This window comes from Crocodylus siamensis, chromosome 2 (assembly GCF_052110815.1).
Source record: "Crocodylus siamensis isolate JL-2025a chromosome 2, ASM5211081v1, whole genome shotgun sequence".
Taxonomy (NCBI): domain Eukaryota; kingdom Metazoa; phylum Chordata; order Crocodylia; family Crocodylidae; genus Crocodylus; species Crocodylus siamensis.
In genome coordinates, this window is record NC_143396.1 from 20,106,580 (window position 1) to 20,119,330 (window position 12,751).

The 12,751-nt window shown below is 42.5% G+C and overlaps 1 protein-coding gene across 2 annotated transcripts in view; it reads left to right on the forward strand.

The window, feature by feature from the left end:
• The window catches only part of HTT (huntingtin), a 157,735-nt gene that overhangs the window by 111,643 nt on the left and 33,341 nt on the right, over nucleotides 1-12,751 (forward strand). For both annotated transcript variants that reach the window (XM_090035477.1, XM_090035478.1), the window contains 5 exons: nucleotides 868-944; nucleotides 4,787-4,925; nucleotides 8,798-8,920; nucleotides 11,957-12,170; nucleotides 12,348-12,493. In XM_090035477.1, coding sequence (XP_089891603.1) covers nucleotides 868-944; nucleotides 4,787-4,925; nucleotides 8,798-8,920; nucleotides 11,957-12,170; nucleotides 12,348-12,493 — 699 coding nt within the window. The remainder of the gene's footprint in view (nucleotides 1-867; nucleotides 945-4,786; nucleotides 4,926-8,797; nucleotides 8,921-11,956; nucleotides 12,171-12,347; nucleotides 12,494-12,751) is intronic.

Consider the following 12,751-nt stretch of genomic DNA (forward strand, 5'->3'; position numbering starts at 1 on the left):
TTAAACACATGCGGAGAGTTGTGAGACTTGTTCACACAAATGTCAGTGTCCCCTGCCCCTTCAACAGACCTGGGTCTCTTCAGGTCTCTGGAAGGGGGAGAAGGCATTTCTTTGTAGCTTGCCTGGGTTCTCCCTGGCATGGTTAAGGTTGCCAGCACCACTGTGCTAGCTAGGTTTTTGCAAGATTTGGCTGGGGCATAGGCCTCCCTAGAGGGCAGTGCAGTGGGCCTGGGCCTGGGTTGCAGGCAGGGGTGTGTCCAGGAGTTGCCTCCCTGCTGGGTCCTGTTGATCAGCTGATCAGTGGGACTGGGGTGAGGGGAACGGCTGTTTTTGGGAGTCAGGGGGTTCTTGAATTGTCTTAGAGTGTTCCGCTGTAGCTTGAATCATTCCAGGGAGACCCAGGACCATGCAAGGGGTGGGAGGAATTCCTGGGAGTGGGGAGGGGGCTGGTGAGGAGACTGGCTTTCCTTACCCCTGCCATCCTGGGCAGCTGCTGCCAGCTGATCACTGGTAGCCTGTCCCTCCCCTCACAGGGGTGAGGGCAGACTGTCATAGATTCAGCTCTACTATGGATAGGGGGGAAATTAGCATTCTTCTGTTGCCCCTTGGTTGGAAGGCTCGAGTTGCATAGTGAACCCCTTTTTTGCTATGTGTTTGTGGCACTAATTTTTTGGTGCTTAGGTTGATTGGCTATCCCTACTGGGGGATTTGACTACACTCTTTGGTACAGGTTGTGTTCTTTAATATGTACATGTTATTTCTCCAGGTTGTGTTCTTTAATATGTACATGTTATTTCTCCATTTTCAAATAGGTATGACTATTGTTTATTTTGTTGCCTTCTATTGCATTGTCACTGTTTCCTACAGAATAGTGTTGCTCAATTACCAGTTGAAGAACTGGACAGAATTCAAGAATATCTTCAAAACAGTGGATTAGGAGCAAGGTAAGATGTTAATAGGTTGCTGTTATTGTAACAAATAAATACATACTATGCTTCACATCTTCAACTAGAGTGCTTCACCTCTCAAAAGTTTGTTTTACAATATGGGTGAACTTAGGAGAACTGAAGCAGCAAGGTAGTGTTAAGATCTCAAAGGATCTTTTTTGCTGGTCTCTTATGTGGGGAAGGGGAAAAAGTGCTAGTATAAAATCGTCCCCTAAACCCTAAATTCTTAAGTGATTCATACATTTCCTAGAGTAGTTAAAGGGCTTAATAGGTCAATCCACATCTTTCTTTTTTTTTTTTGGTTTTGTTTGTTTTAACCAGTCAGTCATGTTTCAACTTGCATACATTAATCTTCCAACTGTGCTATAATTCGGAGGACCGACCTAAATTGCAGTGGAAGTTCATGGTGCAGCGATACCTTTAATCTCACACTCTTTGCTGTGCACCCCCATGCTGAGTGGCCAAGGGGCAATTGATGCTGCAGTTTTTGCCTCTTGGCCCTTCAGCGCTGGGGTAGGGGAGGGGGACATTCAATAAAAAGAGGAAGATTAAAGGCATCACTGTGCCACAAACTTCTGCTGTGATTTAGGTAGGTTCCAGATTTAAATATGCTTATATGGAAGGATACAAATTGTCTGCTTGTGCTTTGGCCTTGTAAAAACGAGGAGCTGGATTCACTCCTGCACCACTGCTAACTTCAACGGAAAGCAGGCTGGGAGAAGAATCTAATATCTGGGGCTGTAAGGGCTCTCAGTACAAAGAACACTTACCTCCATTACTAAGGCTAAACTTAGTTGTTTTAAATTAATTTTTCCCTGTACCTTGTGGTGCAACTTGAAAGAATAACAACAAGGTTACAGGCTGGATTGATTTACAGTCATGATTTACAATACTGTAGTCATGTAAAGTCATGATTTGACAATTGGTATCTTCAAGTGCAAAACCTGAATTTAAATGGAGCTAAAACTTGCTTTTCCTTTTCTGCTTTGTAGTTACCCATTATTTACCTGCGTTATTGGAGGGTCATCTTTAAATATGTCCCATTCCCAGCCCCCAGTTGCTTTCCCAGTTCAGCAGCTCTGGTTCCTGCTTTGGCTCAGGGTATGGAGCACACTGTCTCAGGCCCTGTCCAGGCAGTAGTGGTAGTGGTACCTCCCCAGCAGCTCTCCCTGGACCACACATGGCACAGTCTGCCCTATGCCTCCCCCCTCCCTCTCTCCCTTTACACTTACCACACGATCTCCCTTGCACTGCCCTCTACCTCCCAGCCATCCCACACCACGTGGTTTCTACCATACTCACTGCACTGCAGGGTCCTCCCCTGGGTTGGAGCCAGAGCCATAGCTCTGTTCCAGATTGGTACTCAAATCTAAAGAGAAGTTTATTTTTCCCCCGATGTTGATCTCTTGGATTCAAGTAAATATGGTAATTTCCTAAGGAAAGGCTTTTGTAAGGTTTTTAAAATGTATTGGTAATCATGTAAGACGTTGCTTTGCAGCCATGTGTCACCTTTCTAATAAATTTTAAACAGCTTTTTTTACTAACTAGGAAGAAATGCTACACACACAAAGTTGCACAATATGTATTCAAATTCTTAATTTTTACGTTTTGTAAAAATTAAGAAATTATTATAATTTTTACAAAGAAAAAATTGTTAGCAAATAGTGATTGATGGGTAAGCTGTCTGCAATGGAGATGTAATGGAGACTTCCAGTACTTAAGTAGTTTCTGCATTAAGTTTCTTTCAGTCAGTCTTTCGTGGTAACTGCAGATGCAAAGATAATTTTCTACCAAAACGCGTGGCTTTTCAGAGTGTTTGCTGTTATATCTTGGTATGCACACGCATCCATTTCAAGCGAGAATTCTTTTGGCTACCGGTGTCTGGAGCTTGCACCTGTGCTTTGACTATCTTTGCACCTACAGGGTCCATTGAGTTGTCTCTATCCTCATTTGCTTTCTGGGGTGTATGGAGTTAGAACCTGCAGTATCTATGCCTCTATGGTGGTTGTATGGTTTATCCATTATTTTGTACATCTATTTTTTATACATAAGGTTTTAGCAGCTAGCTGGATATTAGTAGGAGCTTTCATTTAGATAAAAGGAAAAGAGCACTATAATAAGAAGGATTCTTATCTGCTTTTTGCCTGAGGAGTTTGCTAGAGTACCAGAATCAGTCACTGACTGAACACAAGCCTTCAAGCTTTAAAAATTACGTTTCATATAAAGGAGTAGTACATTTTTAATGATTGGCATACTGAGTGTATTTACTGAGTTATGGGTAAGGAGCATCTAATAAGCATGCCATAATTTGGAGTTCTCTTTCTAAAAGAATACTTTGAGGAGAAATCTGAACACTCTTCAAAGTACGTCTTCTGGTTCTTCTGCTTGGGAGTAGATAACTTCTAAAGAGTCATGTTCATTATACAGTAACAATTTGGGACAGGAAATTTGGATCTCTAGCTAATGAGATGATACAATCATAGAAAATTAGGGTTGGAAGGGACCTTAGGAGGTCATCTAATCCAAACCCCTGCTCAAAGCAGGACCATCTTCAATTAGATCATCCCAGCCAAGGCTTTGTCTAGCCAAATCTTTAAAATGTCCAAGGATAGAGATTCCACAACCTCTCTGGGTAACCTGTTTCAGTGTTTTCTTGCCCTTCTAGTGAGAAAATTCTTCCTAATATCTAACCTAAACTTGAGACTGTTGCTCCTTTTTCTGTCATCTGCCACCATTGAGAACAGTGTAGCTCCATCTTCTTCAGGTAGTTGAAGGCTGTTATTAAATCCTCTCTGTCTTCTTTTCTATAGACTAGAAAAGCCCAGTTCCCTCACCCTCTCTTCATACATTATATGCCTAGCCCCCTAGCCATTTTGTTGCCTCCACTTCTTTTCTGTAGTGGGGAGCCCAAAACTGAACACATACTCTCTACAGTGGCTTCACCAGGGTTCAGCAGAGGGGAATAATTAGTTCCCTTGATCTCCTGGCAGCACTCCTTTCAGTGCAGCCCAGCATGCTGTTAGTCTTTTTGGCAACAAGGGCACACTGTTGGCTCATATTCAGCTTCTTTTCCACAGTAACCCCCAGGTCCATTTTTGCAGAGCTGCTGCCCAGCCTGTCAGCCTGTACTGATGCATGGGATTTTCCTTCCTAAGTGCAGGACTTTTCACTTGTCCTTGTTGAACCTTATGAAATTCCTTTTGGCCCAATCCTCCAATTTATCTAGGTCACTCTGAATCCTAGCCCTACCCTGTAGCTTGTCTACTACTCCCCCCAGCTTGGTGTCATCTGCAGACTTGCTGAGGGTGTGCTCTATGCCATCTTACAGGTCATTGATGAAGATATTGAACAACACCGGCCCCAAGACTGACCCCTGGGGCACTATACTTGATACCAGCTGTCTATTAGACATTGAGCCATTGACTACTACTCTCTGAGCCTGATGCTTCTGTCAGTTTTCTGTCCATCTTACAGTCCATTCATCCAACCCATATTGGTTTATCTTATTTATAGAACATATTATTTTTAAAAATTGCAAGCCAGACTACAGCATGTATTGCAGAATTAACTTAGACTTCCATGTACTTTAACTTTCAGTTAAGTGCACCTGTCCATCTTGTAGAGATAATTGAGTTTAAAGGTAATACTAAAATGTTAGACTAAATTTAAAACGTCCTTGGAACGTCCCCGGTATGACATGTTGAATTGACAGTCTCTCGCTCATTTTTATATACTGAAAATTGAAAGTGTCTGTTTATTTCCTAGATATACATGTAAATAAAATTGTATACATGATGATTCTGAGCGCAGGATATTCTGACTTCTGTATCTATTTTCAGACACCAAAGACTTTACTCACTATTGGATAGGTTTCGTCTTACAGTAGCACCAGAAACAAATAGTCCCTCGCCCTTGGTTACTCTTCACCCACTGGATGGGGAAAACCGACCAGCCCTAGAGAATCTAACTCCAGACAAAGTAAGGCTTTATCTAGCATGCTTTATATGGCAAGTTTCTAATGAGTTAAGCTTTTTAATACTTCGTTACCACTGTCTATTTGATCTAGGGATGTGAAAGGTTAAAGGATTAATCATTTAACTGATAAGTGCAGTGATAGCCAGTTAGCTTACCGGTTGTCATTTGGCTCAGGGCTGGCGCAGTCTGGCAGGGAAGTGGGGAAGGGAAGCCCCATGGTGCTCCAGCAGGAGGCAGCAGGTTAGGTGGTCTGGAGGAGTGAGGGGGAACTAGTACCCATAGCCTAAGAGGGAAACGGGGAACAGCCTAATGACTCATCAGTTAACAACCTGCTGGTTTACAACCTGGGCGCAAACCCCCTCCCAACTCAGGGTTTCACCTGGGCTGTGTTGTCTTCCTGGGCTTGCCACCTCCTCCCTTGCTCCAGTCAAAGGACCCCAGGCACATCTCCCAGAAGCAGCTGTGTTCAAGTTTTTGTTATCAGTTAACCACTATAATTAGAGGTGGGTAAACATGTTTTAGGTTTTTTGTTGTTTTTTAAACAACATTTACATTGCTGATCTGATCTGGTAAATAAATGTCAGTACCCTGTTAGGCCCTATAGTTGAACAAGCATACCTACACATATTTCTGTCTTCCTGTGGTGATTATATAATATGTAGCATTTTGTTTAGTTAAGTTTAAGTTTTTCGTTCTGTAGAATGAATAAAGATGCATGTTATACCTGGAAATGTTGTTTTGTTCCTTTTGTAGTGCACTGGTTTTTTTCTGATGTGTCCATTTGTCAGTTCAGAATTACTGGGTGGCTTTCTAGGTGTCATACTCTTGACATGCTTCTACCCTGGTAAAAAGAAAAGGTGGCTGGTGCCATAACTGCTAGAACTTTTGGGGCTGGTGCACAGCCCCGATCACCGGTGGCTCAGCTACAGCAGGCCCTCAGGGTGCTCATGGCTGCAACAGGCAGAATCTCTGGTGGCACCCAGCTCCGGCTGAGTCTTGGCAGTTGTGTGAAGCAGCAGGGAGCCCGGCTGCCCAGCCTGGCGTGCACCTTCAATCCAGACTGGGCTGGTTCTGTGGCAGTATGTGGGGCTCACAGTGTTGCAGGCGGGAGCTGTGTGTCATTGGGGGGGGCAGCTCTGTGCCTCCACGTGGGACTTTCAGCACTCCAGTGGGCTGCTGGGTGTGGAGGTATGGAATAGTGCACCACTGGGCTGAGTGGGTTCTGTGCCTCCTTGCTGGAAGCCCCACATGGAGGCACACAGTCTGCCTGGCCTGGCCTGGCCTCATGGTGTGCAGACTGGGAGCCACACACCATTGGGCCAGGCTGGCTCTGTGCCTTCATGTGTGGCTTCCCGCTGGAGTGCTGGAAGCTCCACATGGAAGCATAGAGGTGGCTGGCCTGGCCTGATGGCATGCCCACCCACACGCACCCTTGCAGGTAGGCACTCTACTTACCACCTGTCCAGTTTCATGGCCCTGTGCCACATGGAGCTCCCAGCTGGAGTGCCGGGAGCCCTGTGAAGGTTGAGGCACAGAGCCTGCCTGGGTTAAATTATGCAGTTATGCACAGTCATGTATTTTATGCACAAAATAGCGCAGGTGCGTAACTGCATAATTCCCCAGGGTGTATACTGTGTTTAACCAGGTTCTAGTTTTTGGTTAAGCCTATTGAACTCCTGTTTTACCAGAGCTTGGTTCCAGTTTAGGAGGGGGGAGCATATATGGCTTTGTGGGGCTTGCCAAGTTATCTTTTCTAGATGCTGATTTATGTTATCAGTCCTTTGGGCAGTGGAACTAGTTCTGCAACACTTCTATTAGCTCACCAGTTGCTATGTAAACTGTCAGGGAAGAACCACAAGTACTTCTCCATACCTTCAGTACTTAAGTTGTGTTAAAGTGAAGTGCCTCCGTCTATTTCAGCAGTGTGTGCGCAAGACAAACAAAGTATAAGCAGATTGTCTTAGCCTAGAAAACTTTCTGCCAAGAAGTATGAATAACTTTGCTAAGTAGTCTTGAAATCAGCTGGATTGTTTCACAAACTAGAGTCCTTGAACTTGGATGCATTTTTCCTTCAAGTGGTTGGGCTCCCTGACTGTTTACTGTTTCAGCTTTTCCATGTTTGCTAAAGATTGTTAGCAGGCTCTAATTATGTTGATCAAAAGTCATCCTTACAGTTCATTTTGGACCTAAAACTTGCTTTCCTGGTTTTCTTCAAATGGTCATTTCAGCAATGATTATTATTTGAAAGGTTTTTTTGCAGTCAGATTTGGGCATTAATTTATCCCCTGGTAACATGTTCTTCGTGATATTCTACAATGCCAAGCAATCTGGTATTTAAGCTACAGTCTTCTGCTGTTGCCTCAGCAAGAATGATTCTCTTTTTAGGCTTTTTTCCTTTCTGGGGATTCTCAAAGGTGATTCAGTCTAGCTTTGATTAAATCCGAAATGCCAGGTTTTTCCGGTCTTTTTCTGTCTTTAAACCTTATTTTTATAGTGATTCTTTTTCCATAGTCTGTGAAATTTCTTTATCTACATTTCTTCTGTTGAGTAACTCAGCGATAAATATATTATCACTGAGGATCTAGTGTAGTGAACCTCAAGCTTCTGTATCTTTGCTAGACCTACCTTTGACTAGAACCTCACTGTGCTATGTAGTCATGATAAAAGTAGTTTTCATTATTTCATACTACACTGAATTGGTGCATATTAGAAGAAACACTTGATTGTGGTTTTTCACATAAGGTTATTCTTCAAATCTCTTGTTGTTGGTTTGTTTGGTTTTTTTTGTTTGGTTTTTTTAAGGAAAAAAAATGTTTCCTGTCTTTACACTAACCTGCAAGGTTGACTTGGTCTCCTTTAGCTAATTCATTTTGCATTAAGAGGTCACTGTTCTGGAATTCTTGATGACCATTTGCAATAAAAAAACCCAACACATCAAAATGCTTGAAGATGTAGCCTTTTCCATTGGGAAAAACATGTTAGTTTCATCAAGTTTTTCCTCTTGAATCTGAGGACATGTTCCACTAAACCATAGCTACTTGAGTTGCAGTGAAGAAACTTGCAGTATTGTGAATTGGTCCACGCACCTTTTTATCAAACGTTACAAAATGGAAATTTTCTGCTGATGCTGCCTTTGATCAGCAGTTTTTGTAGACTTCATTTCCTTCTAGATTTTATTATGGGCCTTTTTTTTTTTTAAAAGTCCTTTCACTCATTTTGTTTCTTGTGGTGCCACTATAATACATATAAGAACGGTACTCCAAGGTATTCCACTGAAGGTTATGGTCCCAGTGTGCAAGGAGTATTTCTTAACCCTATCTTTGGTTCCTCCTTTTCAGTTTTCTAGCAGTTCTACATTGGCAAAGGAATGAATAATAGAGAATAGATCGGGTTTGTCTTGTAAATCATGGCTGCTTAACTTCTATACATCTGGGGACTCTGGCCTCCTGGACTTCTCTTCTGTATGTTCTCCTGGGCTCCAAGGACTGTGGTTTCTCACTGGCAGGGGCAGCAGCAGAAAGAGGAAGCTGGAGGGAGGGAGTAGATGCCTGGAGATCCCAGCCCTAGCAGCAGGCGGAGCAATGTGGGGAGTTATGCCCAGGTCTGCAGGCCATAAGTTCACCGTTTGTAGGACTCGTATGACCTCTGAGCCACCAGTTGGACATTCTTGTTGTATGTAACTATTCCTAAGAAGAACTAATAGCTTCTTAATGTTTGTTACAGATGTAATCTATCATGTCTAACATAGTAATTCTGGATTGGCAGACAGACCAACTTTGAGAACAACAGTTGATAGATATGACAAAATCAAACTATTTTTCGTTGTCTGCAAGTTAGCAGTTTCACGGTTACAGGTTTTGTTTTTTTCTTTGAAGGACTGGTATGTGTCGCTGGTCAGGTCACAATGCTGTGTCAGGTCGGACTCTGCGCTGCTGGAAGGTGCAGAACTGGTGAATAGAATTCCTCAACCTGAACTGAACTCATTCATGACCACTAAGGTAACTTTGGCAATGAGAAATGAAGAACCTAAGACAACACCTTGTTAAAACCCCGTGTTAAACAGTGTCTTTATTTATGCTGCCAAAAACAAATTCAGTTTTTAAATGAAAAGATTTTAAATGGCTATTTCACCTCTTCAGTTTAATTTGGGTGCCTACAATAGACCTGTAAGTTTTACTGTCTGACTTCTAATGTAGTGCTGCTTATTTTGGGTTTCTGTAACTGTAATGGAACGTTTACATAGAACCGAGACTTTTCCTGCAATTAAAAGGTCACCATATCCCTAAATACTGGTGCTTTTTACTGCTGGGTTTCTCTCCCCCTCTCTCCTCTGCTGGCATAGATATAAAAAGTAAAAATAATGGGGGGGAAAAATCTGACTCAAAAAACACCAGAAAAAACAACCCCCCCCAAAGTAAAACAAGTGAAACTTTTACAAACTTAATTGCCTTGCAGTCAGCAAGAGGATTGACTTTCTAAGGTCCAGTGAAGGTCAAACCCTTCTCAGTGCACTTGATAAGTAAAAATTATAATGGGAAAAACCTATTTAAGGGTGCTTTTAACTTTTTGTGTATTTTAAGGAAAAACAAGTATTAAATACTGCAGCTTTATTAAGATGTATATATGTTAATTGTGCCTTGTCGTTTTCAAGTTATTTTTTAACATTTGATTGATCATGAAGAAGGAAATCGTCAAGGTATTGTGGAATGGCAAACGATGAAAATGATAGGCATTTCTAGTGTCTTAAGTTGTGATTTGTTTATAAGTCTTCCTGTACTCCAGACAGGAAGATGGAAAGAACCTCCATATTCTAAATGAGAAGTGGGGGCCAACCATGTGAGTTGCTTATCCAAAATTGGGTTTCCTACGCTTTTAACTGCAAAACCATCTGGCCTCCTGCTTATTGTGTACAGTTTATGGGAAATGCTACAAACTGCACCTTTTTGAGGTTGAATGACACATCAGTCACTGAGGTCCCTTTGTCAAACTTCAGTTACATTGGGCTGAACCGTCCATTGTTGGGCATCTCCACAAGACAGAATTTTTTGGAAAGTTTTCAACAAAAATAGTTCAGTAGTTTCTGAAAAGAGGTTAGTGGAGAAGTGTTGCACCAGCCACGTTTAAAAAGAAATCAATGACTTTGTTGTTCCATTTAAGAAGCTTTAGTACCTCCATGCTTTGGAATAGGGAATTGAGATGTGATGGGGGACAGCAGTAACATTCTTCTGAGAGAAGATGGCAACGTGTGGCTGATAGTATTGTTTGAAAATGGTCTTAGTTAAGGCTTTTAAAGTTGGCAGCTAGAGGCACTGGTCAGAAAGCTGCAGGTGCTTTCTCCGGCCAAGTCACAAGCCACTGACGCGGGGCAAAAGAACTGAGACAAACAGAAAACAGGGGAAAGTATGAGAAAAAGATATTGGGGTGGGCATGTGGGACTGGTTGGACAAGAACTGAATGTTCTTTTGGAGAACTGGGTTTGATATTTTCCTCCCCCACAAGTTCTGGTGGGATGCCAGGCAGGGCACTTAAAGCCAACCTCCTGGTTACTAGTTGCTTGTTTTCTGGGTGCTCAGCTTCAGCCTCTTGGATCTGACTTTAAATCAATTGAAGCCATGCTAAATTAATGCAAAGCACTATGAAGGATCAGGTCTTGACATCTCAGATGAGTTATATGGGCTTAACCTGTTAACCAGTGATATTCCACCAGGGTGCCAGGGCACCCTGGGTTGTCATGAGACCCTTTGAAGGGTGCAACAGGAGGTGTGAGGTAAATGGATAAGGGCAGACTTGGGCTTCACGTGTGAGAAGATAAGCGGATATAAGGGTAGGTTAAGGTGCTTTTCCACTGCTTGGACCTCCTGCAAAATGAGCATTGTAATAAATTAAGTGGCACCTGTTTTCAAAAAATTATACAGGGGTGCCTGGAGCCTTTAAAAAATAAAGTGGGGGAGGAAGAACCACTGTATATTGCCACAGAGTCTGTTCCCCCTTCCCTCCCAAAAGGAGTGCTTGTGTCTAGCTTTTAGGGGGCACTCAGACGGCCTGGATGTGGCTTCTAGAGCAGGGTGGGATCCATTGTTGCTTCTGTCTCTGAGACCTTGGCCTTCCAGTCCCTTACCCTCCCTGGTTTTCCATGGCCTTGATAAGGGAGCTTTCTTCAAGTCCCAAGAGAGGGACTTTACCTCTTGATAGGGAGAAGTGTTTCCTGAAGTTTTAAGCAGCAAAACATACAGCTCCTCTTCAGTAAAAGAGTTTATTAGGGAAGAGGCCGCTTAGGCAGATGTTCTCTGCCCCTTCCAAAACTGAAGCAGTCTCTCACTCCTCAATCCAGGCTTCCACAGGCCTGAGCACCCAGAGTTGCTCAGCTGTTCTCTTTCCAGTCTGCACAGCCAGAAGTCCCAAGAGCTGCTCAGCTGGTTTGTGTCTTCAGACTGCCCCCACCAGCCAGTGCTCTCTTTGATCAGGCTGCTCTCTACATTGTCATGCACTTAAGCTTCCCTGGAGCCTCCTGGGAGCAATCCCACCTTAGCTGAAGTGTCAGCAACGCTTTCTGATGCCTGAGGTCCATTTTATTTTCTCCCACTTGTAGGCATCTCTGGGACTTAGCAGGCCTCTGTTATCCCTTCATTCCTAGTCCAGTGCACAAGCTAATCAGGGAAATAGAGGCACACAACATAAGAACACATTTAACACGGAAATATTACAGTAGAACCCATAGCGTGTCACAGTGATTAGCTGCACCGTTCCAACCAATTACATTGCTCAGGAAATTGTTTTGTTTCAGTGCTAAAAAATTGGGACGGGTCTACTTGTTGTTTTTTTTTCCCACTTAAAATAAAAAGCTGAACCCTAGCTAACTTCAAAATGGATCACGGCTTTGATTTTGGTATCTCTGTTGCTGTGTCATAATCCATCTGTGGCTTATTTTTTCCTATACAAATTTGTATTTAGTATTAAGTAAACTTTTTAAACTTTTTCTTTCATAGTTAAAGTGTATTTTTTCCAAGTTTTTTATTTGTTGTTTGTGCTTTCAGGAATTCAACTTAAGCTTGTTGTCTCCCTGTTTAAGCCTTGGCATGAATGAAATGTCAGGAGACCAGAAGACCAGTCTTTTTGAAACTGCTCGTTGGGTGACTCTAGATCATGTGTCTACCATTGTACAAAAACTTCCTGCCAACCATCAAGTTTTTCAACCATTGCAGCCAATTGAGACTTCAGCCTACTGGAACAAACTGAGTGATATCTTTGGTAATAAAGTAATGGTCTTTTGTTGTTCTCTCTTATCATGAGACACAGCAGTGTTGTCCCAATAAGTCAGTTCTTTCTTGGAATTAAATAATTGGTGGTAAAACTAACTTTTATCAGTAAAAGCAAGTGTTTGATTATTTCAGGCACCAAGATTTTATGTGAGTTCTTTTTTTCTAGGCGATGCGTTGGTGTATCAGTCTGTGATGACACTCTGTCGTGCACTGGCTCAGTATTTGCTGTTACTCTCTAAACTACCAGCATGTCTTCGTATTCCACCTGACAAAGAAAGTGATATATTGAAGTTTGTTGTAATGTCACTAGAGGTAAGATAAAGACCTTAATATGTGGCAGAATATTTACAGCAGATAACGTGTGAAGATTCAGTAGAAATTGTAATCTGTAGTTTCCTAACAGTAATTATTGAATGAACTAATACAGAAAATAGGAATGAGCTATATATTGGAGTTATGGAGGGAGTAAGAGCTGAGGAAGATGGATTCTGTTGGAGGCTTTTTCACTGGCACAGGGGAGAGGAGGCATGCAGAGGGCAAGGAATATCTTGGCGATTTTGAAAGAGACAT